The sequence below is a fragment of the Haliaeetus leucocephalus genome, unplaced genomic scaffold (assembly GCF_000737465.1).
Source record: "Haliaeetus leucocephalus isolate CR32 unplaced genomic scaffold, Haliaeetus_leucocephalus-4.0 Scaffold450, whole genome shotgun sequence".
Classification (NCBI taxonomy): domain Eukaryota; kingdom Metazoa; phylum Chordata; class Aves; order Accipitriformes; family Accipitridae; genus Haliaeetus; species Haliaeetus leucocephalus.
In genome coordinates, this window is record NW_010972886.1 from 78,703 (window position 1) to 105,588 (window position 26,886).

The 26,886-nt window shown below is 40.5% G+C and overlaps 1 protein-coding gene across 1 annotated transcript in view; it reads right to left on the minus strand.

The window, feature by feature from the left end:
• Positions 1–9,393: 9,393 nt before the first annotated feature.
• The window catches only part of PHACTR2 (phosphatase and actin regulator 2), a 137,118-nt gene continuing 119,625 nt past the window's right edge, over positions 9,394–26,886 (minus strand). Inside the window, exons 8-13 of the mRNA XM_010575024.1 lie at positions 25,384–25,540; positions 23,187–23,242; positions 16,813–16,874; positions 15,627–15,764; positions 13,258–13,334; positions 9,394–9,536 (exon numbers count right to left, since the gene is read on the minus strand). Of these exons, the coding sequence (XP_010573326.1) occupies positions 9,521–9,536; positions 13,258–13,334; positions 15,627–15,764; positions 16,813–16,874; positions 23,187–23,242; positions 25,384–25,540 (506 nt within the window). The 3' untranslated portion in view covers positions 9,394–9,520. The remainder of the gene's footprint in view (positions 9,537–13,257; positions 13,335–15,626; positions 15,765–16,812; positions 16,875–23,186; positions 23,243–25,383; positions 25,541–26,886) is intronic.

Genomic DNA, 26,886 nt, shown 5'->3' on the forward strand with positions numbered 1-26,886 from the left:
TCCGCGTCCCCCGGGCAGGCCGCGGGCTGGGTGCGGCGTGAGGGGAGGGAGGAAGCGCCTTCAGCCGCCCTGGGAGCCGGGTGGGTACCGGGGGGGCGGGACGGAGCCCAGCCCGGGGGAGCGGCGGGGTGGAGGTGCGAGGTACTGGGAGGAGCAGAGCGTCTCCTGCTGGCCGCCTTGGACGCTCGGAGGCGGTCACTCCCGACAGCAACACGAAAGCCTTCCCCGGGCTCCACAGGAATAGAAAATCCCTAGCGGTCCCAGCGAAGGAGAGGGGAGAAAGCTGCGCTGAGTGCCCAGGTGCTGCGATAAACTGTGATAAAGACCCTGCGTGAGACAGGAGGCACAGCGACTAGCTACGTCTCTGACACACGCCGTTGCAGTCCGGCTCTGCGCAGGCTCATCCAGGCTGAATTTGAAGGCTCGGGTGTAAATAATACGTATTCGAATTAACAGTGTTTTGCCATATACGAGTTCTTATTTCTTGTGAGATGACATCCTAGATGTATGAATTATACCCATGCCATGTAGCGTGCCTGTGCACAAACACACAGATGCACACATACACGCTCCTTGCTAAGAAAAAGAAAAGCATGCTTGGTATTTTAGGAATATGATGTAAACCCATTTTGTTACATTTCAAAAAGAAAGCGTAAAACGTAGAAGGGAGCAGTTTCTTCCACAAGCATGCAGACAATTAAAACAGTAATAACTATGGGAAGGTTTTTGCTGAAAATTAAGAAAGAATTGTCCACGTATTCTATGTGGATACGTACGCAGCTAAATATATACGTGTATGTATACCTTAGAATGTCAGCTTTAGTCATATTTGAGTGGATTTCGGATTTCATTGTTTTTCAGTAGGTGTCACTAAAGCTCCAAAAGAGCCTAGATTTTCACTCTTCTGGCTATTGTTTTCTGAAGTCTTGCATCTTTACCATCAAGTTTCATCACGTCACTTTTGTGAAAGTGCACAAACTGCCTGCTCCATCAGTTGAAATGACTCCTGTACTCAGTGGATTCAAATTATCCCTGCATATATCTGCGCAAAGCCTAGACCTTCCTTTCCTCTTACTTCCTAAAAGTACATGGTAAGTATCTTGTTGCCGTCAGCCATCTGAAGGTTGTAGTACACACCTGGTGGTACAGGAAGGTTGGCAACCCCTTGACTGCATGCGTGCTGTTAATGGGTTTTTCCGGACTGCACCTAACGGGAGCAACTCCCTTCCTATAGTATGTCTATACTGCAAACCCAGTGACAGGTGGAATAGCAGAGCTAGCTTTTCACAAGGTAGCTAAGAGGAGAATCACCCAACTGTTAAAAAACCAGTGCTTAGCATTTATCTGTGGGGTAACAAAGTAATCAGATTACTCCTTACTGCTTTCAGATCCCTGAGGTAGCTCTGGCATCCATAGAAGTGTGAAGTACGTGTAGACTTGGTAACAGGATTACACTTGACAATCCCCTAAACGTGGTGACCCCCTATCTAACAGTGGCAGTACTATCATTCCATATACCCCAAATCTGGTCCAGAAGCATCACGTCAGTCTGGAAGTGGGAAAAATTAGCTTTTGGTCTCAGCCCTGTTGCTAATCATCTGTTTCATATGCGTAAGTTAAATTTACCTGTTCAGTTTTTAAGTCTCGGGGTTTTCTGTCTTGCTTTAACTCACATCCCCACCCTGTATTTCCTGTTTAGATTCTAAGCGTTTAGGGGGAAGGACCTATATTATATGTTCATGCTGTGATTAAAACAACAGGCTTCCTTATCACAGAAGACTGATAATGTATGCCAACAGCAATATGTCTGGAGATTAGGTTTAAGATTGAGGGATTAGCAATAATAAGCATCATATTACCTCCTTTGTTGATACCTAAGGGTGAGTCATCTTCTTCCAACTAATTTATGATATATCAAAATTCAAAATTTAGTATCACAAGTATGTGAAATGTGTATGAAAGAGTCTTTCAGGTGGAGACTCCACTTAAGCTTCTAATTTCATCTAAGCCTTACAAGGCACTCCATCCCACTGTACTCTCTGATTGTGTTCTCTGCTGAGACACCCTGCAGTTTAAACTCAGCAAAGAGCATCTACAGAGACTGGGAGCATAAATTAGGTCTCTGAACCACTGAGCTACAACACTAACTTCGTATTTTTAAAATAACTGTCACCTCTTTGAACACACCTCTGCATGAATACACCACCCACAAGACAGCTACCAGATATGTTTGAAGGACTCCCAAAATTCAAAGGAAGGTTTCAGGAACCTTCCTTCATCTCATTGCCATGCAGAGGGACTTCTAATTTGGTCTCTCTGGAGGCTGCTTTCCAACAAGTTAGCGCTCTCTGAAGTTAACTCCGTTACGCACGCCCATGTACTTGCTAGAGATTCAAGAACAAAATTATTTTCTATAAAGATTTTCTGAACAATTTTATTGAGATAATTTTCTTCATTTTATATTTTTTATATATATTAATTCATATGTATCTATAATTCAAAGAGCTAAACAGTTGTCTAAGGCACTTGGAACTGTGCACAGCAGAGTATCCTACAGTACTGTACAACTAGGCAGCACACATTTTTTTGCTTGTTAAATAAAACCACCATAAACCAAGCATAATATATGTAGTGTATAAAAAAAGATAATACATAGTCTATTTTTCAGATGACAACATTGGAATATATTTGTATGTGTGTGTACATGTATATATAGGTACATACGTATAAAACTCCAAGAAGCAGCTATCATTAATTTGTAACAATTCCAGTTATTTACATTCACAGATATCAATACACCTCTGTAAAATGCAGTATCAGATCAGCCACTTCTTCCTAGTTACCATATTCAATCACACTAAGTCAGGCTGCCAAAATACAAGTCAATGCATTCAGTTTATAATTGTTATGTAAAATGCACACTGCAGAAGCTGAAAAGTTATTGGTATTGATTCTCCACAGCCTCACATATTTCAGAAGTCATTAAACACATGGAAAGTGTATTTTAAAATGCTAGCAATTCTAAGCTGATAATGTTTCAGATGCTTTTTTTATAGTTATCAATAACTATCCAGCATGACAGGCAGTGGGGAACCAAGTCTTGAATTTTGTCTTATTTAACTTGTAAACAGGAACATTTAGTGAAATTCAAGTAAGTTACCTTAGGCATAATTTGTTTCTATTTTTAATTGAATTAATAGAAACAATGAAGTCTAAGAACTGGCCCAGTGCCTATTAATAGGTGACACTCTCCATTACATGCTGCAAAATTTTAATTCCAATGAATTAACATGAAAACTTAATTTCAGGTGATTGTGGCCTGCTTGCAGTATATTCAGCACATAAGAACCTCCTGGATTTACTGGGACCTGATAAGACCCTACTGGAGCTTAACCACCTGCACTGGCGTGGATGGGTTATCAAGCCCTCCTTACTGGAGTCATCTCTCAGAGGTGTTTTGCAGACTTGACTGGAAGAAGTATGTGCACAAGGATTCCTACTACTGAGTAGTACCTTTCTCCACCGTGTTGCAGCTCTCCTGGAGAAATACAGGTTCTTGAATGCCCAGTGTTTAAGGTACAGTTGGGTCTACAAAGCATGGCATACTAATATTGCGATGATTTACTGTTTGAGCAATTGTTCCATAAAAAGCTGGGATGGGATGGAAACGTCTTAGCTCCTGAGAGTACAGCAATGTGATCTGCAGTGTTCCTGCACCTCTCCTAGATTTGCAGTTTGGTTGTAAATGGAATTCTATTTCTCTGTTAGGGGAAAAAAAAATAAAAATCTTAAGACCTATTTAAATGGTTGCAGGCAATTAGCATGTGCCATCTCTATACATTTCCCACCCCTACTCACGCAGTTAGATGCCCATTCAAACAAGCCATTGGTATCTTTTTGTTTCAAATCACACCAGCTAAAATAATTGCCCAAAACACAGTATTTCTTTAATTCCAAAATTTATACAAGTTTACAAATCAATATACCACCACACAAAGTAGTGAAATGAAGAGAAGATATGTTCAGCAACATTTTACTATATTATAACAATGTTCAAATGTGGTTAATTTTGACATAGTATTGCAAGACTTTTTAAATATAAAGAATTAAAGTTTGAACAAGGAGATACAGAGAATACCATTACTTTCTTTGTTCCTATCCAATGCAGTATTTATCTTTTAGAAAATAATGAAATATTGGTGAAATGCTGTATCTAGTTCATATGATCTCTAGTTCCATTAAAATCCTGAAACAAGATGGTAACACTGACAAAGTGAAACAAGACCTTATTAATCATTAAAATTAATAAATAGAAACCTGTCAAAACATTACAGTGAAATATGTTACTTTTACTCCATTTGTCCCTTTCTCTATATAGATAACACTTCCATAAGGTTTGGTTTTGGTTTTTTTTGTTTTTGTGGGTTTTTTTTCCCCCAGATGTCTGTTAAATAGAAGCTTTAAGCTATTCCAGGGAATTGACTTTGCTTTTAATTTGATCCTCAAAATATTTTAATATCAACCTAAAAAAAATTTTCAGAATTGCTTTTTTTTGTTCATCAAAAGCTAGGTCCCAGGAGTGAGCATTGCACTGAGCTTTGTACAATAAGAATAAAGATAGCAACAATAATGGAGCTAAATGTGGGAGCTCCTAAAGGCAGGAAGCAAGTTTATTCTGTTTTTCACCCTGAGTATGTCTTTATTTTAGTTTACAGCAGCATCACAGGTCTTAACTCCTTGAGATATGAATAAATACAGATGATGCGAAAGCGTTAAAAGATGCAGTTCTGGTATACCTGACAATTTAATGCAAATGTAGGCTTTTAGCTTTGTTTATCATTAAAGCATTAACGGACATTAAGACACGGGCTCATATTGTAGCCTCTCCTTAGGATGCCGGCAGTGCTCAGCCAGACCTGTCCTACTGGTGCAGTCTGCCAGGTACCCAGGTGGGAGCCTGGCTCTCCCTACCCTGGCTCCAACCCACTGCCAGCTGCAGCCAAAGAGGGGGTTTTGCTTGATTCCCAGGCTGCCAGACTAGATAGACGTTTTCAGTCTGTGCTGGCTGGATCTTCCTCCCATTTTATGATGATACAAAACTGTGGCTCAGACTGTATTTATACTCAGGTTAAGTGACAGCTAGTTTGAAACAAATTCTCTGGTGTAGCTGTAGTATTACTCGTCACAGATCTGGGTTGAAGCATCTCTGCTGGAAACAAAGCACTAACCTCACCTGGAAGGAGAGTCTAATTTCTGTAATATCAGGGATACTTTAATCCCTTTGTTTCACAGCTTTCATTTAGTTTTCAAGTAAAAAAAAAAAGTGGTCATGCAATACTGTTTTTACATGTCAACACTGACGTTGTGGTGCTTCTCTAAGAGCAGCTCAGTGTGGCCAAAGGAGAATGTGGGGCCACCCTGTCCCACACCACATCAGAGGTTGGTAAAGCTCACCACAGCCAGGGACATGCACAACTGTAGGTAAATCCTAAACCCAACAAATAAATACAATCTTATAGACCTACAAATGTCTGTGAATACTTTCAGTGATTTTTGAAGAGACACTGCTGCTGGTCCTACTTTGTTTCAAATTGCCAGTCAAAATGGTATTTAGCTTAAATAATTTTTTTTTTTTATTTGTTGAGTCAACACATATATCACAATTCAAGGAAATTCAGATATTTTTCACTTGAAACAACTAATTTCAGTTATAAGGACTAATAAATAATACCTGAAAGAAGAGAGAGACAAGAGACATTCTAGAACCATTTCAATTTGTTATGTGAAGATATTAGGATTTGATTAAGCATCCATTCTTCTGCACCCACAGCAACATGCTGTGATGTGTAATCCTACTGATGAACGTGATATATGAGGTCATTTCAGAAACCACTACTTCAAGCTACTCATTTTCTCTTTGTGTGCATGTAGACATCCGAGTTCGTATCTGACTCTGGGGAATACAAGTATGTGTGTAAGATTTGTTGTATGTTGTGGATGACATTTAAATCATTTGTCCAACTTGATAAAAATTAACACATTGATCCCTTTTAGACAGTTGGACTGTACTATGCATTGCACGGAAAGTGTTATTTTTTTCTTTGCCTTTTTTACATATTTTTATTTTTTTCCTCAAGGTTTACTCACTTAAGAGTTTCTCAGGACTTACCCTGATTTTTCCCTTCCAACAGGTGTGCACCACCATAGGTGGTTAGGTACGTGACATATTATTTCCAAAGGGCTGTTGTAGCAACTTGAAGACATTTGAAATCATCAATACAGAGGACTAGGAGATACAGCAGAAACTGACTTCAGGCAGCTCAATAAGGTAAAGCAAATTTGCTTCACTGCACATAGTGACGTATCAAAATCTTGTTATTTTTTATTGCATGGATAACACTTTACAGCTGTCATTTCTCTGCCATTTGCTATTTAGAATATAAAAATAGCATATACAATTCTAAGTCTGTATGTGGGTACAATACACAATGGATAGTTTATAGTTCTAATTCTGCAAGTATACTACATTTTTACATAAGTTCCAATAAAGGCAACTCTTTGTCCAGTTACATAAATTTACTTAAGTAGTTTGCTGAATTGTGGGCCAAAGAATGCATCTAATTATTTATCATTAAAATAATAAGAATTTATGTAAGGAATTAAAGATTAGCTCAGCATCTCTGTCCAGGCTAGTATCCTGCATCAAGCAATGGTGTGTAGTGAATACTTAAAAAAAACCCCAAACCCAGAAGGAGGATAGGGAAAGCCTAAGTGATACCTTACCTACGTATCCTCATGTCTTATGGCAAAATGCAGCTTGAGGAAGTCTGAGCCAGAAGTTGTATCCTCATCTTTGCATTTTAACTCTTAAAGTGAGAAGGTGGCACATGTCTTTCCGTCCATGCTCCAGGCCTAGTATAGAGGAATGCCTTCTTGCAAAGCCAATTAATTCACTTCATCCTAAGAGTTTAACAAAGTTTTAGTTTGTGTAACCCATATGTACCCTGGCATGTCAGTGGAGCTACTCTCTTATATAAAGTTCATATAGTCTGACCTTACCTTTGTCCAAGTTATTCTGCCTGTGCAGCAGCTATCCTTCTGACTTTAGTATCTTGGCTGCTTTCAAATATTTCAAAGTGATTAAGGCAACACTGAGATCTATTTAATTGCTCCACTTGTGTCCTTTGAAGTGAAATACTGTGTTTTATATTTCAAAGTCAACATAGTAGGCCTTTATAGAATTTCGGACACACATTTCTAAATTTGGCAACAACAGCAAAAATTGCAATCAGGAGAACTATTTATTAAGTGCTAGTGTAAGTTTTAAGTTTACTCTTCAAATTCTAAAAATAAAAATTAGGATTCTACCAGAACTGCTGACAAACCTTAACTCTAATGGCCTGATCATTCTTGTATGATTTAGTGCTAAAGAATACATTTTCACTGCTTCCTTGATGTCCAAGTGGTCTTTCTATATTTATAAAACAATGGGCCTCACAGAAGCTAAACTGTTTTCTGCAAATGGAATCCTAATGGCTCTTATTGATTCCATTAAAAAAGGAAGGTGCTGCTTCCTTTTCTTTGCTACAAGCATGTAGATGGTTATTTTATTTGGTTATTGATATTTTGGGGTCTGTACATCATTAGATTTTTACTAAAATGTGATTCTAACAGTCATATAAATCTATCATTTTTAAAAAAGTTTGTTAATCTCTTTAAAAATAATAGAGTGCCAGCTGTTGGAAAGCACTCTGCTGTTACTAGAAGTGCTCCTACTAAAATAATCCACCCCATTTATGCAAACCTGGTCTTGTTGTAAATATCACTAAAGAGGGAGATCAAATTTTAGCCACCAAATTGCCTTCCTGCCTTTAGGTTGACATCTAAAACAACAACCTTCAATTTTATAAACTAAAAACATTCCACAAGAATCTATTGCAGGTTCTGAGGTAAAAATCACATCTACACAGACCTTTTATTGCCTGAAAAAGAAATACTTACACTTCATAATTAAAAACTAAACAGGGCACATAAAAGACAAAAATAAATTGTAATATGTACACACATTAGAAAGGATAAATAGCAAATATATTGTAATACTGCATTAAATGTATGCATATGTGAATTCCAGCCCCCCCCCCCCCAATTGTTGTGTACATTAATTCAAAGGATAAATAAGTGCTAATATAAGACAGATAATTTCTTAGTGTAAACAACGCCACAGGCTTTTTAATGGGCTTTTGGGCCAGCCTAGAAAAACCATGTATTGCCTTTCACACTCCATACCACTTGATTGTAATAGTATTGTATTCACATGTACAATTTCAAGATAGTATAAAAAATTATGAGTCTAAGAAGCATTCTTCACACTCAACAAAAACAGGCTGCAGACACTCTAAGGATTTTCCGTTCACTTTTACAGGACCACTGGCTGAAGACATACTGATTCATCTGTGAGTTCTTCCCCAAAGCAGTGCAAAAGTCCTTAAACGTAAAAAGTCACACTAGGAATCACTGCTCAAGCCTACTAGTAAAAACTTTTGTGCCTAATTCCAATTCTGATTTTGGATTCACACTAGCATGATGTTGAAGTTGTCACCACTGCCTGCCATAGGTGAGAAAGATAATGATCCCTCTGGTTTGAATGGCAAGTGACAGACAGCAAGAAGTGTTTCTAAACATGAAGCATTTCATGGCATTCATAGTGTCATGTTATTTGTCCTTCAAATCCTGTTTATGTATTTCTGAGGATCCAGAGTATGTCAACATTAAAAACCAAAAAATATATGACTTGTTCTCTATGAATGTTCAATGTATTTTCCTGAAGCATGCTCATCGGGATTTTAAAAAAGAGCTGAGTTATACTAGGACTAATTTCTGGCAACTGTATTTACTGGCACCAGAGAAAATTACAGTTCTTCACTAAAGTACTGATGACATGAGGACTTGTGTCTTGCTGTCTTTCTAAGACAGGCTGTGGCCACTAAAAAAAAACCAAACATGCACAGTTGCTCACACTCTCAGTTTTTTTAGAAAAATAATTCCTCCCACTGGCCAAGTGCATTGTTACGCAGTCCCATCCATTCCACTTTTCCCTGTGGACTGACAAGCGAAGTCTCTTCCCCCATGCTCTCAGCCCTTTTCACACAGCCCCCTCTCAGTTACCCTCAGCCACAACCCTATGAAGTCTGATGAGTTCCTGGTAACAGGCTCTCAAGCGATTGTCTTCAGCTCTTCCTGACTTGTGGAGCTCCGATGAAGAAGTCCACTGACTCTGTGCGGGCAAGCCACAGAACTGTCCATGGTCTGTCTTAACAATGACAAACACTTCATGTGGCTTCTCCTCCTAGACAAATCATTTGTCCATTGATAAAAATGAAGGCCACGTCCTTCATTAGCCTCATGGTAAGCTGTAGCACACACTCATACTCAGTCCAGTTCCAGTGCAATCTCAGGTCTTCAGGACGCAATGATTTCCCCAAGAAAACTGTTACATGAAATATGGGATGTGGTCCAACAGTTACGGACGATGAAACCTGAAATGATAAATCATTAAAAAACTTAGAATTGTATTATTTCAACTGACAATGACACTGATCCTCAGCCTGCTCTCACAGCTGTTTACTTTTGTTGCCTGAACAGAATTATTCCCGGTTTGCCCAATCTGTGTGGGATTAGTCATCCCTACTATTCCCTGCTGTCCGTCTCTCTCTACCAGAAAACCAAACAGGGCTATGGTGTGGCTCAGGCACTGGTGTACGTCTGCCTGGCCATATCATTAACCTGTTACTGTGGCCCCTGGCACAGGTTTGCTTGGGTCAACCAGCGCTCCTCCAGATACTGCCTGGGCATGGCTGGGATTAGCACAGGCCAATAGGCAGACTGGGTATGGGGGGACGTCACCTTTTTGGGGCGAGGGGAAGAGGTTAACTGTATGAATTCAAGCTGTGACAAGCCTGCTGGCCTCAGGGCTGGAGAATCGTCTTCAGTCTGTTTTGTTTGCCAATATAGATTTAGCCACAATTGCATCTGCTATTTAGAGACACTGTCAGAAAATCAGAAAAGCTTTGCTAAGCCATAAAACATTTTTTTTTTAATCCTTGTGCAAAATGAGGCTAACAAAAATTTTGCATTTTTTTAAGTAGCAACAGATTTTATAGCACTGCAGATGCTTTCTTCCTGTTAACAGCAGCCAGCTGTGGCACATGAAGGCCCAAATACACCTCACTGTTTTTTAGACTTCTAGGTAGGGCATGTACCTCACTCCAGATTGCCTGTGTGACGGATAGAGAGGTGGGCTGCTCCAAAGGGTGTTGCCAACCTTTTCTAGAATAAGTTAGGAGCCTACAGTAATTGAAATTCTAACTCATTTTAAATGTAATGAATCCAAGCAAAAGGGTAAGAAGGGCACCAATATCAGGTGCTCAACATCACCAGACTTCTAAATCTCTGTTGAAATGGCTTTAAAAATATATCTATCCATGAAGTAGTAAAAGATGTAGCAACTTTAAGAAAGCATAGGTAATGATGCACCTAACACAGTAGATTACATAAGTTTTTGTTTGACACATTTTCTCTTAACAGTTCCAGAGAAGAGAAAATAAACCACAATTTATCCCTGTAATGCGGTACAGTACAATACAGTGATGCATTTCTCAAATAAAGGAAGTGTACACAAAAGCTGAGGTTCACAAGTATGTAGCTCATCTGCTAGGTGAGGATACAGTCCATTGCAAAAAAGACAGAGGTTTTTTGTATTTGTGTAGAACAGCAATATATTGGATTATATATAGCATTTCCATTAGAAGCACTTTATAAACATCTACTAATATCCTCTTCCCAAACTTTTATTTACTTCTCTTTTTTTTAGAAACTCTGTTATGAAATAACAGAAGGAATCAGTCTAACTTACTAGGAGTAGAAAAACAGTTCAACTGACAGTCATTACATTAAATGATGAACAATGAAATCCAGTGTTTTTTCTTTCCCAAGTTTAATATCAAATTTTAACAATTCACAGATACTGTAAATACTGATTATAATATTAAAGCATCTTATATTGAATACATAATAATATAAGAAACTAAATGCTATAAGCTGTTTTTGTTTAATAAGCTGCTTCCCTGTTGTCTCATTCTATCACAGAACTTCATGAATAAGCCTTTGTTAACCAGCTGCCAATGCACTTGCCTTTTGGTTTGTATTATCTCAGCGATCTCTTTGAAAAAAATTAAAAGATGAGTAATTCATTCTCTGGCTAGAGACTTGTCTACGGTTTTCTTAAAACAAATCACTTTTGTTGTATCAATCCAAATGTAGTGGTGAGCTACATAATTTTTAATGAGACGTCCCAGAGGAAACAGAATCTCTTTTTATTTTCAGAATTGCAATTGACTTAAAACATCTGCATCTAATTCTGCTCTTAATTAGCTTTTTCTAGTGTTACTCTGCTGACTTCTGTGCAGTGGCTCCACAACATGACCAGTAAAAAAATAAGAGGGTGGAGAGGGAACAGAGAGAGCCCGATTTCCCTCAGGCTGAAATTCTTCCAGGACCCTACAGAATCACTGCCTATAATTATCACAGTTTGGCTGTGCCTATTTTTTACTCCATTTTCCAAGGACCTCCTCCTCAAAAAAAAAAAAAAAAAAGAAAAAATAACTTTTTAACTGGTTTGTCACTCCACTGGATCCCTGAGATTTTTGGTTCAGCTTTCAAGAATCCAACTGTAATCAGTCTCAACTGTTTTCAATTATCATGAAAAAACAGCCGATTCTTTTTGTGTGACCCATGTCTACCTGTACTTATGCTTCTATATTGCAATGCAAATCAAAAAACATTAACTATGTAAGCAGGGTGTTGCACTCCATCTCTCTCAGCACACAACCAGGTTTCTACTCCTGCTCCTTTTTCTTTCCTCCCTTGGGATGCCTGTTTTTTTAAAGTAGTATTTTTATATGTATTCTGAAGAAGATATACTACCTACTAGCTGAAGAGAAAATGACATCAGAAGTCAAATGAAAAATCTACATATCTGTGCTTGAAAAGGACATTCTCTAATGGTCAGAATGTGACACTAGATTAAAACCCTGCCTTCTGGGTCATCTCCTGGATTAAATCTGCTGTCTGTGAAACTGGTTTGATTTTTTGAAAATTAATTTATTCATGTTATATGTACACTGAAGTGAGTTTACAGTATTATAAAAAAAATCCATGTTTTGGTGAGAAAAACCCCACTGAAGTTATGAAATAAAGCAATGAACTAGGAGATGCCAGAAATCACCAAAGACCCATCTCCCTTTGTGAATTTTCCTTGTGACACTCTCTTTAATTAGAGGATTCACACTCACTTGCTTGGGTCCTGAGTTTGATTGAAACAGTAGCAGGAAAAGGAAGGGATCCAGTCTTGGGCAATTGTTTTTATTTGACTTAACTCTGTGTGGAAGTGAAGAAAATAATACTATGTATGCAATGTCGGCTGATCCTAACAGCATGTTTTGCTTGCTGGTGGCAATTTTCAGCCTTTGTAACCTTGAAGAAATACAAACAGATGTTTATGGGGATGGCAGAAAGCGCCTCCCTCCCCCTAGGAATAACTGCCAAATCTGAAGTCCTGCTAAAAACTGTGGACACTTCAGAGCTCTTTAGATAATAATGCTTCAGGCAGTATCTTGGTGTTATCCAAAGCAGAGAACAAAACAAATCCAGATTAACACATTAGAAGTAGCAAGCAGAGAATACTAGAATCTGTCTTGTTCCCCAGAAACTGCTGCCAGGAGCCTGGGTGACCCTTAGGAAGCTCCCCGAAACAGTGGTGAGCTTTTCTGAAGCTCAGCACACCATCTAGTTTTCACTTACCAAACGCATCTACAAAAACGTATACCTTTCACGAGCAAGGGAGTACTGCCTGAGAAGGATGTCCCGTTTTTTGTGCTTGAGGACTGTTAACTTCATCTGTGAGAAATGCTGAGTCCTTTCAAAGGATTATTTTTTAAATTTCCCAAACAATCTTTTTCCATATAGCAACTGATCCACTGCAGTCACCTTCACTGCTGTGTCAACTACCCAACTTCATGGATGGCAGCAGCAACACTGGGAATCCCAACAGAATCAGTGGTGGCATTCAGGTGGGATTCAGGAGGACTCATGGTAGGAATCTACACAAGTCATGACACAACTGCAGAGGACTTGCAGAAAGGCAGAGGGTCACTGTCATACTCGTCTCTCCAACTTACGCAAGAAGAGAGATTCACCCACCTGGTAAATTGTCGACTCTCCTCATGTACTTCCATTTCTGTGCTTTTAAATTCATTCAGTTCTTTCCGTATTGCTGCCTAATAAACAACAATGATATATGCATCCGTAAGAAATATGAATCTCAAGGAAAGTAAAGAGTCTGAAAGGAACCTGGCCCTACTCTTGCAGGTTCCCTTACAGCTCCCATTGTCTGGTCTCCCGTACTTTAATCCACAGCTCTCACACATTTCTGACCATCAACATGAATGACTTTTTTCAATTACAGCTGTTTGGAGCAGTAATACACTACAAAGAAACTCAAAGCATCAAACACCAACAATAAAGAAAGAAACACCAAATCTACTGCAACAGGTGAACCAACCCCCCCACTGAAATATGGCACTCGCTACAGACAAAAATGGGCAAGGGATTGGGTTACCTTGACAGTCACCTGCAGACTATGCAGCCAGGAGGGGATTATATCTCCAGGCAGAGCCCCTGAGGAGCTGGTGAGTCACGCTGCCTGCACAGGCACTGTACACACAGCGGGGGCCTTGTATCTCCCCACTGGAGACAGGACTTCAGGGATACAAGATGAATAGCATTTTTCAAAGTGGAATTAGTCACTTGGTTTGATTAGGTTTACGTAAAATTACATGAAATATTTGGACATTTCAGGCTTGCATTTTCGGTTGGCAGATACTGAAGATCAGCAGAAATTCAGTGCACTTTGTAAATGCCTTGTTGCTTATGTTAAAAGAGTGATAAGCGATTTGCTTCATCAAGTAACAAATACAATTTCTGAAATAGACCAATATATACTACAAGGATTTTTGTTTCTATGCCATATGCTTTCCTACCTTCACTGTGAAATGAAATGACAGTTTATTCTTACTCACTCTTTTATTTCACCATTTTAAATTAAAGCAGTATCATTTCATTAATCGCTAAAGAAATCTCACCTGATGTGCATGCCTTTCAATGCAGAACAGACAAGCAGGATGATAAAATTATAGCATCACCAGACTGCTGTCTCATAAATGAGAAACTTCATCTTAAGCAGGGGATGGTTTAGCCACAACAGCATGCTTACACGAGGCTGCTGTAATAGCTAGGAGAGAGACAGCTCTTTCTGAGCACCGAATCAGCAGCAAAGACACCAGAGCTCTAGCTCCGTAATATAGTCACAGTACAATTTTCTACTCCCACTGGAATTAGAAAAATAACTTCCCTGGGAAAAAAGGGCAAGGGAGTTTCCAGGCAAGCCGGGGTCTGCCTTTCTGCTGAGGCCAACAAACATGGGGGTCACAGAACAAGCCTTGGGCACCTGTTCATTATAAAATGAATTGAGATTAAAAACTGCTACCCTCAAGTAGGTAGGAAAATCCCACTGTTTCTTCTAGTGCAGTTTACCCAGCTGGACCTAAGTGAAAGTGGAGGTGCTGGGTGCTCTAACTTCCCACAGACTATGTGAGGACTAGAGAGTGCTCAGCACCTCCCAGAACCAACACTGACAAACGCTTCTGGGTACATTTTTCATGTCACCACCTTGACTTGATATGAGATTCTCCTTTGATTGTCAGATGAGCTGGCATTAATATTAAAATACTAGCTGAAATAAAATCAGTTCTTCACAGTCCTTAGCTAAAAGACAGTGGGTTCTTGCACCTATCACTTTTCATGCCAAGCACATCGCATATGATTTCCATAAAAGTTGGTTCAGACCCAGTGCTAAAAGGGCCAACACTTTTTTATACATAAATCCTTAGAGCTTTCCTCCTATGAAGTGGTATAGGAGGGAAATGGAAGAGTGTTTTATGGTAATCTTTGAGTGACCTGTTTTTTAAAAGAGAGTCACGGAGTCATTTGTCTCATCCTGTGTAGTTAGGCAGAAGAACTATTAGCTGCAGCATGTTGGGGGCAAACTTCCCAAGAAGGTGTGCTGCACACATATGGTCAGCTCCTGCACCGACAGTTGTGGCCAAGAACACTTAGGAGGATGGAGCAGCTTCTACCTTTTTTCACTTGAATAAGTTGCAAAAGTAACTCTCGGTGGCAGCGACACAGGCTTCTGCCTGCAGAAACCTTGCCTGAATTCCACAGGCCGTGGCCATCTTTGCTAACAGTGTGTACCTGGCTTAGGAAGGCTTTAAAAATGCAAGAAATTCTGGCCTGAACTGCTGTAATGGAGGTGGCAACTACACTCCTAATAAACACCTGAGTGGGTTTTCTTAGCTGCGAGCAGTAGATGCACAGTAGTACCATGACAATCTCGCTGCCTCCAGCAGATGTCATTCGTGATGCTGGCATCAAGAGAATGTAAACCAGAGGAAAGCTCCCCAAGAGTGACAGATGCAAGTATTTTCTTATAATCTACATTTGTCCCTTGCCTTGTCTGCGGGAGTTAACCTGGCCCAAGGCTTGTCAGCACGACGGTCGTAATCTGGAGAATCTGTGACCTCCACGTACTCGTTAAATCGAAGGATTCTTCTTGCTTGAAGTTCAGCCACTGTAGGCCTCAGGCTGAGCTGTAAGCGGGAGGCAGAAAATAGTATGTTTAATAAGATGAAATAAAATAAAATAAAAACTGAGGGTATGATGTAATCTCAAGAGAACTTTAATGGTATTTCTAAATAGGGTCACTTTCAGGTGTCTAAAAAAAGGCACCATCCTGGGAGCATTGCACAGGAATGGAGAAGCAGCACAACCTAATTTCTTCAATTATAAAAATAGTCTTTATCAGGCAGGTCACAGAGAATCATGACAGTTATCCCTGGAATATTAATTGTGACTTTGCAACTGTCACACCATTTGCCCCACTAGACAGTAGGTCCATTTGCATTAACAATAACACAGTCTGCTGTGTTCAACTATAATACTGAAAATAAGCAAGATTTGGAGGTGCCTGCCTAACTAAAAAAATTGGTTTTGAACATCTGGGGGTCATTATGATGCCAAACGGTTTCAGTCACCTCAAACAATATTCACTTTAATTAACTAAGGATGATCACATTAAGGAAACTATTTTTGCAGAGAAGGGCAGACCAGGGATACGTATGAAAACTCCCCCCATCCTCTCCTAGAGTGAGCTCCCGAAGTCAGGGCAGCAGATCCATAACTGCTTTCTTTCCAGGGACAATGAGCGCAATCCCACCTGCAGCGGCCAAGACCACTGACGTGGTTAGAAGAACGGTGAAGGGATTTCTTAGGGCCCACGCTGCTTTGCTGCCCTCTTCACTGCTCCAGGGAAGAGTGGATCTACAGGTGTGGCTGCCCTCGAACATACGTGACAGCAGTGCTCATGCTCAGAGAGGAAACACGCGTCATTTCTCTCCCCTGCTGACATGGACAAATACTAAGCATGGCCAGACTCTGTATGCTTTTCCAGGTATGGGAAACTGGACAGGATGGAGCTTCCCCCAAGATGGGCTTGGCTTGTACTGCTTTTTAAACAGATTTCTAATCTGGGTGCATGACTGATGGACATTTGCAGTAATATATATACACTGATTTTTAGAATCTTATAAAAAATAATCCTATGTACACAAATACACAATACAAAAAACACATCGTCACCTTTCTACTGAGTCTACGTTTTATTTCTCTTTTGGCTTCCTGTTCCTCTTCTTCATTCTTCTCTGTTTTCAGAAGAGATAAAAAGGAGTGAATATTTAAGTATTATAACTGCACATACTGTGTATTTCTCTTGGTTGAAAGCTTCAGGACTTCAAGTCCTGGCTCATGTTTCCTCATATTTCTGCATGTGTTGTCTGTTTTTTGGATTTTGTGTGCTCTCATTTCTTTTCCCTATCCTCATTTCCCTTGATTCTGTAGACATCTCAAGTCACCACTGTGGGTCAGGAACACAGCAAAGAGGAGGCGTCTGTAATTTTCTTTCTGTGTAACAGCAAACAAGAATTACCCTGAAAGAGCTGCCTAATATTTCAATTACTTGTCCTAACATTAAAATCACCGTTGCTTTTACTTCCAACATGCCACCTATTGACTTTAGAGTAAGAGTCTAATTATTCCTAAGGGTCAAGAAAAAAGTTTTCTCTGAGTATCTGAATCAGCCAAGTGTCCTCTGCTGCTACAGGATGCAATCAATCAATAAGAATTCATTTCACTGTCATTTGTTAGTGCAAATTAGGTTTGTTACTTTAATTTTTTTTTCTAGTTTTATAATGATTCAGCATTCAAGCCCTCTTGGTTAAGGGCCACTAGCTAGACCAAATGAACAAGTATAGCAGAAAAAGACATGCATTTTTTGAATGTATTTGGGCATGAGACAGAAATGTGCTTTTAACAAATTTCTGTGCTAAACAAACTGGATTTCTTGAGTGCCAGTGAAAAGCACACTTACAAAGGCATGTTCATACAGACTCAGCATTTTTTTTAACTGATGTACATTTTGAAGGGTATTGTTTGCCTTTTCAGTCCACCTCTGACGGCTATACGCAAAGCTAGCTTTATGGTGGCTCAAATATCCCACCTAGAGATATCTGTAAAATCCTGATCCTGTTTTATTTGTGGTTGGTGGTTATGGACTCCACACTGCAGTTCAAGGCTAACTATAAATTTAAAGGAATTAATTTGTCTGTTGTGGATGCAGCCAACCTGTATAGATGAAAAGGCAGTTTTAAATCCTGGTATAGTCTGATTTGCCCTGTCTGCTATGGCCAGCCTGCTGTGGTAGCACAGGCAACCTGGTTGCAGAGGACCTTCTGTATCATGACTGATACACTGGAGGCAACATTACAACAGGACACCACGTGGTACTTGCAGATCTCCTTTGCTAACTCAAAGGCTGTCATGTAAAAAGAATACAAAGGAAAGGGGAAGAGGAACAAATGATAAAAAAGAAAAAGAAGAAAGTTACAGTAGGAAAAAGGCAATGCCAGCCCAAGACCTGCTCTGTGGGAAGAGTCCAACATCAACCCCAGGTTTCCATCAGCAAGATGCAATCACACAGGCTTGCTGCCAGGATTAGGTTGGAACTTGTGCTGATGGTGATTTTACTGAGATACTGAAATGTGGATGTAATTTATGGTTTATTAATAGCTTTTCTCTTAAACGGTGAAGAGATGGATGGCCTGTTTCCATAGAGGAACTGTAAACTGACTAAAACTGAAGAATGGAGAGTTAAAGATTAATCTACATTTTAAATTTTTTTATTAATATATCAATAAACAAGTTGGGTGTATTTAAAGACTTACGACTTTAAATGAGAACTCTTTTTATAACATCTTCACCTAACAAAATCAAAAGCTCTCTAGCTGTTTTAGGACAGACAATGATCCATAGGCTTTTGTTTAAACATACTATCTTTGCAATCAATAGACATAGTAACTGAGGTACTTAAACACAAACTATTAATTTGGGGTTCCATTCACCTGGGAATCATTTGACATAAAAAATTTTCTCCCTTCAATGAACTAAGTTGCTTAAGTCCTACCTCAGAAATTCTCCAGTAGCAGACACAGCAGAAGAAAATGTAGCTGGATATACACATCGCTGTACTGCTTTTTCCTTAATTTACTTTGTAAAATACATTCTGCATTATTCATATCTTGACATTTCTTTGCTATCTAAACCACAGCATCTCCTATGAAGCGGCAAGAAGACGCCTGATGTAAGAAATAGGAACTCACATTGCTTAATGCATACCTTAAGAAACAACTACCAACAGCATGGGCACCTGAAATAGTTCTTCTATATTCTGGGGGAGGATAAAGTAACTCCAAAAAGTTGATCTGGACATTTAGGAAGGTTGAAGGTTAGCTGCCTATCCCATGCTGCGAAGCTACCTCCCTGTGCGTAGCAGTTTGACTGCACAAAGGGATGGCTGGAGATGGGAAACCACCTACAAATGGGAGAGGAGCAAGTCCATCATCTTAGCTGCTGGGCAGAGGGTCCAGGCAGGTCCTGGAGCAGGCTGTTGAGGAGAGCTGGCAGCCCACCTTTTGGAAGACAATTCTAACACCAGATACCAGGCACCAGCAGCTTCCTTCACTCCTGGTCAAAGCAGGAGGAGATCGAACCCATGGGGAACACGCAGGCTTCTGCATGAGAGGTCAGGGGGCAGCATGTGTTTTGTACCTTCGAGTTGTTTTACTTCTAGGAATAAAACACAAGAGCTAAAGGAAAGGGACTGAAACCTGGTGGCTGCTGCTAAGATATTGAATCCGCTGTTTGGCAAATGGCCCTCTGTCTACGGCACTGACTCATACCTAAAGCACCTACTTCCCATCTCCAGCCTGCTGGGCAGTGTTGCTTTAAGCCCGGTGCTACAGAAACACTGCCCCGATACAAATTCCTACCAACAGTAAAACCTACAGCGTTATTTTTGGTCTTTTAAGGTAAAAGTTTTGAGAGTTGCCGTAGTGAGTTAAGAAGATGTGTGGTGCTAAAAATAATGGGTCTGGTGCTCCTGCTTCCTTCAGGTGTTGTGGAAAATTCCAGCCGGAGGGCCAAGTTTTGACTGCAGGTACGAACGGACTCACTTGCCCAAACAGGAACGCATTAATGCACGGGAACATACTTCTGACTGCTTTCCACCTTAAAAGCAGATCTAATCTGTGTGATGTGGAGAAAGAAAACATAAACACAGAGTTCCCAGCTGCAAGTCCCCTCCTCAGATGTCCCGCTGCTGCCTTACTGGCAAAGGCCCAGCCCAGCGAGCACCCTTTGCTTGCAGGAGTCTCCAGTTAGATCCCAGCAAAACTATGGCTTCCCTCCTTTCCTGCCTGCAGCTCCTAGCAGGTCAAACTGGGAGCTGACTCCTAACTGAAACAATTTTGTTTAGCATCACTTATCATGGCCTTCGAGTTAAACAATCCACCGGTCAAAGCCAAACAAGCAGATTCCCTGGCATCTATACATTATTGCTCCTGCAGGTTTTGCCATGTTAAATCTGGTCACCTTCTGTTCTGTGGGACATTTGTTTCATAGCAGAAGGGGAAAAGAGATGAGAGAAATTGTTCTGCCTGAGGACTGCTCCGTTCTTGACCAGAAAGTACTCTCGGAGTGTGAAACCGAACTTTCCATTGTGTCCCTATGGGATTAGCTATGTTTAGACTTCTCTGCGGGCTTGCTAGGGAAAGAGAAAGAAAAGACAAACAAAGCGCTTGCCTCTTGCAGTGCTCTGGAATGCACAAAGTGGTTTCTCTTTCCTGGTTTTACAAGCAAAGATAACCATTAATATTTCTTAACTAGCATCAAGAGCTATAAACCCTGTTTTCTACAAAGCCAGTACTGGCAGGCATGTAGGTGCACAGTACAAGAAGTTCACTGTCCCTTACAAATACAGGAAAAAATACAGTTATCTTAATCCGAAATTCCTGGAAGAATAAAAAGTTTCTTTGCCAAAATGCAATACTATAAATACTACTGGCTCAAAGCCAGCACACAAGAAACCTGCCTTTATTAAAACCACGGGGCTTTATCTATTCCTTCAAGTGGACTCTTCAGTTATCCTAACTTTGTTTTAGTGTGAGAAGACTCAGGAGTCTGGATAGTTTTATCCAAATTGTTTTTATAGAAATCTGCCTGCAATGTCTTGCGATAGTACTTGGTCACAGGATTTTCAGTAACTGGTTTATCTGGAAGTATTATCAAAACAAATCTTCTTGCAAGACAGACTTCCTCACTAACTGGAAATACAAAAAAAGGAAAAAAAATGGACTTTTTCTGAACCTCTTAAAAGATCTGGGCTGAACTTAATCCTGAAATAAACATTTAGACCTTTACCACTTAATGTAACCTCAAAGTCTGACAAATATAACTCAATACAATACTTTCCCTTAGCTGTAGTTTACATACACGCAATAATATAACCCCTTCTCCCCATCCACTGCTTAAAAATAGGAGGAAGTAAGCTTTATGAAAGAAATCCCAACTTATTCACAAAAGCTGCCTGCAACAACAAAGGCATTTAAGAGATGTAAACATTTTCAAATGATCCACAGGAAGGGAATGTAATAATTTTGATAAATAATATGAGTGCTTTAGAGCTGAGAGAGAACTTGCACCCTGCAAGGGCTCTGAGGCAGACTGTCACCACAAACCCTGGCTTGCTTTGGTTCACTTTGCTTTTTACAGATCACTATCAACTCAAAATATTTTGTATCTTGGTGATGAGCAAAAAGCAGTGTTGGATTCTCCACATGCTCGTCGATGACGCTGTGACTTTTTGTGATTTATAAAGCTGCTTCCCAGCCTTTATTTCTTGCTCTCCCTTGCCTCTTTAAGACAGCCCCCCGGCAGCAGCAGGGGAGGACGGCAGGAGGCATTGAGTGCACAGCCTGGTACGCTGCCAAAAGCTTAAAGTAAACAAGCTGAAACAGAAGAAATCTATTAACTGCTTTCCAGTCTTGAGCTACTTACTGCAAAATCAGTGAACGGAATAAACAATAGCAAAAGGGATATTAAATACATCGCAGGTTGGCTGCTAGATTAGTTACCTTGAGACGAGCGAGACAGAGGGCAGTGAGGAAGGCCAGCTGGTGCTCCCAGCTCAGTCGCCATGCCCTGGCCCACCAAAGATGTTTTGGAATTACCTTTCTCACATAGTCCAGCATGAGCAGTGTATCGCATAAAAAAGGTTCACACTTCAAAATTTATTTATCTATGCAATCTATAGGTTCAGAAACTATGTCTTAGAAGGTCTATTTGCATTATGTATTGGACAGGAGTCCCCTGACCCCTCTCCTGTGCACCATAATGCAGAAACTGTAGCTTCCCTTTTCAGTAAGACATGGCACTATTTGGCTTTTGAGAGCTTAGACAACAGCAGTGGGATTTCATTAGCATGGGTGGTTGCCTGAAAGCCGATAATTGCTATGTCTCCTTGATTTGCTGGCCTGAGCAGGTGACAGAATGATCAGGCCACGGATTTTGTTAGGTAAACAGCCCATTTGCTTTTCTTTCATTAGCATGCTGTGCACCAGGGCTGCACAGATGAACTCCAACTTTTCTGAATGATTGTTGGAAATTAACGGTATTATACCTACTCCTTCGGTTACACCAAGTTTAGAAAGTTCTTACACCTTAAGAATAGATGATGTTTTGGATTTGTTTCTATGTGTGAAAAGCTTCCATGTGCATTTTGGTTTTTTACTTCTTCTACTTAAGCATCAAGCACTAGCTACCCTTGCAGAATCAACACAGGGCTAGAGGAGCTGGGCATGACAACTGTTACAGTATGTGTTTAGGTAATGTCCATATTACGGAAAGATTCATAAAGGAAGACAAAAAATGCCTGTTCTGAAGTGTTTGCCAGCCTAAGAACAAAACCAACATGAGTAAATGGGAGAATAGGTGTAGAGGGTAAACATCCAATGTACTTCATTCCTCTGCCCTGACTATTTGAATTATAGACTTAAATTTTTCAAGAGGGATACCGAGGAAGGATTTAATCAATGGAAAGATATTCAGTGAGAATGTCTCATGCAAGTTTCAGTACAGAAGATGTCAGAAGTGGATATGAAGGCCAGCATGCTGAAGTAATTGGCATATACCTATTCACTTGCCCTTGAACCTTTCCTCTTTCTACTCCACCTTCCAGTCTCTGCCCTTATATCCCACCCCTGCCTCCTACTGATATTCCCTCCTCCTCCTCCTTCTCCTCCTGGAAATTAGGCAGGAGTTTAACCAGCCTAGAACTACTTCTAAGGGGTATCTAAGTCATTCCTGGTCTTTCGGACCAGCTTCAAGAAGTGGGATTAAGAAGACAAGCAAATTCAGCATCTTGAATATATGCCATTTTCACAGCTACTGTTACAGGTTACCATATAGATCTGGTGTCGACAGGTTATTTTCTAGAACAGAATTTCTCTCCAGTTATCTCTCCAGGCTCTAATACTACAGCAACAATGATAGGCTTCCATATGAATCCAACATATGCTCACTTTCTAAGTAAATACTAGCTGAAACCTGAATAAAATACTTACGCTTTAGGATATTTCTCTGCTCTAGTTCTTCAGTTGTAGGCCTCTGGCTAAGTCTCCTGTGAGAACAAAGTAAGTGACTGATTTACATTATGATTTGTAATACAGCTTAAAAGGTGTTTCTCATATGGGCATGCTACTCTTTTCCAGCAGAGGTATTCGACAACACAGGCAATTTCCAGACACAGTTATAATAATTGTGCATGTAACCGCAGTATCGAGTGGCCATTTGTTTTAAAAGATGTACTATTGCCACTCAAACACATAAATAACTGATACTTGCATAGTACTACAAAAATTGTACCAGCAAATTTAAACACCCCCTCTTATGAAAGAGTTCATAAACCTTTTTGTCCCCAAGCACTGTAATTATGATAAGCTCGCTCTGCAATTGTAAGATTATTCTCAGATATTTTGAATGCAAATCCTATTAATTATTTAAAAAAAACAAACCAACCAACATAAGCTGTGCATTCCTCACTGATTTGTATGTACAACACAATTGGGAGTTTTAACTGAAAGTTAATTTTATTTAGTTACCTATATATAACAACTGCCATTAAAAAAGACCAACCCTGAGATACTGATTTTCTGGTTTGTGTAGTGGAGAACATGGTTGGTATTGTCTCTATGTTTACTAAACAGGTTCACTTGTCCACTTGAAAAAAGGAGCAAGAAAAATTTCAGCTGTAAAATTAATTTTGCGGATTTGTTAAAGATAGATGCCTCTCTGCCCAGCACACTCACTGCAGTTTATCTTCGGCCTCATGAAACCCATCTCATTCAAACCATGCTTGGACTTTCAGATTTGGCGGGGAGGACCGGCAGGTTTACCCCATGTAACCAGCCCCGGCTGTAGGAATTCCCAGGCTGGGACCTGACCCGACCCTGACCGAGCTGTGGGAACAGGTCTCCCATCAGTCTTCGATGCTGACCACCACGCCAGGAATTTTTAAGGAACTGGCGTCAAACTTGGTTGTGCTTTCAGGCGTGACTACGGCCCTGACACGCACGGACATTGCCTCCTGCTACCAAAGCAGGGCTGCGCGGGAGCGCGCCAGCTTCCAGGCAGAAGCAGCAATGTCCCTCGCACAAGGAGCTCGGGGCAGGAACTGGAGCGACTTCTGCAGTTCAGGCCTCCAAGGGAGCACCGACAAGCAGGATGCGATCACCGGAGCTGGGATTCGGTCAGGAGAGTGGTGATAACAACCACACTACTTTATCAGCAGAAGAAAAATGACCCTTGAGCTCTACACAATAGATGTATCGCTCTGATGGTTAAGGGATGAAATAAACGACTTAGCCAGCCAGCCGGTTTGCAGAGCAACTCAGCTCATCTTCTAAGTGCTGATGCAGGTCTGCTGTACTCTGTGCTGGACTACCCAGTATCTGGAAATCTCCAACAAACACAGGATATCCTCCAAATCTGCCTGGACAACATTTCTGAGCACAAGAGAAACAAGGACAGGTCTGGGAAAATCCAGACATGTTGTAGTCTATTCTCAGAGACCACGAAAGCCAAAATCACCATTTATGAGGGTTTTTTTTAAAAAGCTTGTAAAAATGCGAGTGAAAGTTAGTGATTTTTTATGCAACATTCTCAAGTCCAGGAAGAGAAAGTAACACATATTGCACAGCAGTTAAACAGCATGAGAAAGACATGCCTCAGAGGTGGGCAGAGTAAAACACTAAACACTGACCTACAAAGTCAGCCTCCTTCCATTTCTTTTGCTGGAACCAGCACATGAACAATGAAGGAGTTAGAGGGCAGGAGGAGGATGGGGAGGGCCAGAAGGGACAAACATGCACAGGCATGCTCTGTGTGTCAGGAACTACTAGTCCATCTGAGATGGGTATATACAAGTGCAAGTTCCTGCTAACCAATCTGAGAAAAAGCTTGAACCATGGCACCAATTACTATGGAGTCACTCTTATCCTGTTCTTTTTTCTTTTCTTTTTTAAAAACCAAACAACCCAAAAACCCAGAAGCTCTCAGATTTGTTACTTGCAGAACAAAAATGCATTACTGACATTTTAAAGTTTTGTGAGAAATAAAAATACTGTTTTCCAGACAGCTGTACCATAAATATCCTGCACCACATATTGGGCTGCATTTAAAACGTGAACCCAGTGTTCTTGATTCTCTTCCTCCACCTCTGCCCAGTGAAATCACATTTACTGTGCAAAGTAATATAGATACCTCACTAGCTTCGTTCCAATCTGGTGTCTGATTTCCTGCCTCTCCTCTTCAGATGTACGCTGCAAGATGTTTTTGTCTTCTAATTCTTTCTTAGATGGTCTGTTGCCAAGTTTGATAGCAAGAGTATCCCTACGACGAATTTTACTTGCCAAAGAGCCTGAGGAAAGGAGGAGGAGGGTAGATTTAGTTCATTCATGCTTAGGTTACAGACACAAACTCTGAGTAAGAACCTTAATACCTCCCCAAAGCAGCCTTGTTCCCACATGCAGGAGAGGAATTTTAATAAACATCAAAAGAAAAATAGTTTTAGCTCAGTTCAAAACATTAAAAAGCTGAAAGGCTTGGATGAAAAAGCTACCAGCCAAATTGACAGAGGAGTTTTACAAACATCACTTGTCATCTGTGAAGTGATAGGATAAAAATGACAAATCTACGCTTGAGTGTCTTTGAAGTCTGGTACATTACAGGTTGGTTTATTTATCTAGTTAGTACATCTAGCAACGTGCTGCTCTTTTTCTTCAGCCTTAAATGGCTTAGTCTCGTGCTGTCATCATTTCCCTCATTCTTTCAAATTTTTTTCAATCAAATACCACTTAGTTCTTGTACGGTGCTTCTCATCTTTAACTGATTTGTAAATTACAACAAAAAATACAGTTTAGAAAGTGCTCTGAGTGCTTGTAAAGCAACCTAGGCAGGAATCCCCAGGCACCAAAGCAATCTCTTCATCCATAAAGCAGATAACAGTAGGGACAAGGGCCATGCAATTTTGTCAGCCTTAGCTTCAGCCAGCTGTGGAAGGAAGGGTATTTTTCACAGCCTTTATTCCTTCCCTTGTCTCTTGACCTTCTGACTGAGGGGGCTACATATGTCCTAGGTTGCCAGATTTTCACCACTTAAGGCAGTCTGGTAAAACCACAGGCTCCCAGCTCACTTCTCATAAGACATCGTGCTGCTGTCTGAATACATGAATTTTTGGTTGCTACCGCTTTGGATCATATTCAAACCAAACGCACAACTGCAGAAGACTTCAGCCTCTTGAGCTATCTGGTGCTTTACCTTCTGCTGCACTAATAGCCAAGAGAAAAAACCCCCAAATGTTCATTTTCTCTCACCCCCCTTCGGCACACAGCACTTTTGTGTTCAGGCCTTCTTCACTAAGGCCAGTGAAGCACCTCCTCCTGAACGGCTGCGGGCAAGGCTCTCAAGCCATGGTTTGACGGTCATTTTGTTCTGACATAAGGCCACCCTGCAGGTGGTAGAGGTAGGGTTGCCCTCCTCAACAACAGCCACCACTGCAAAAATAAACATGAGCGCTGGCCTAAGGGAAGAATGAACAGCTGGGAGCAAGCATTAGGCAGAAGGTGAGCAGGACAACCCCCTTCAGCAGCAGCAAGCACTTCTGCCAAATGATATAGCCATGACTCCAGATGAAATTTCAAAGCTGTAAAATTAGATGTAATCCACTGTGACCTGCTCTGTCTGCTAAGGTGCTCCAACGATCAC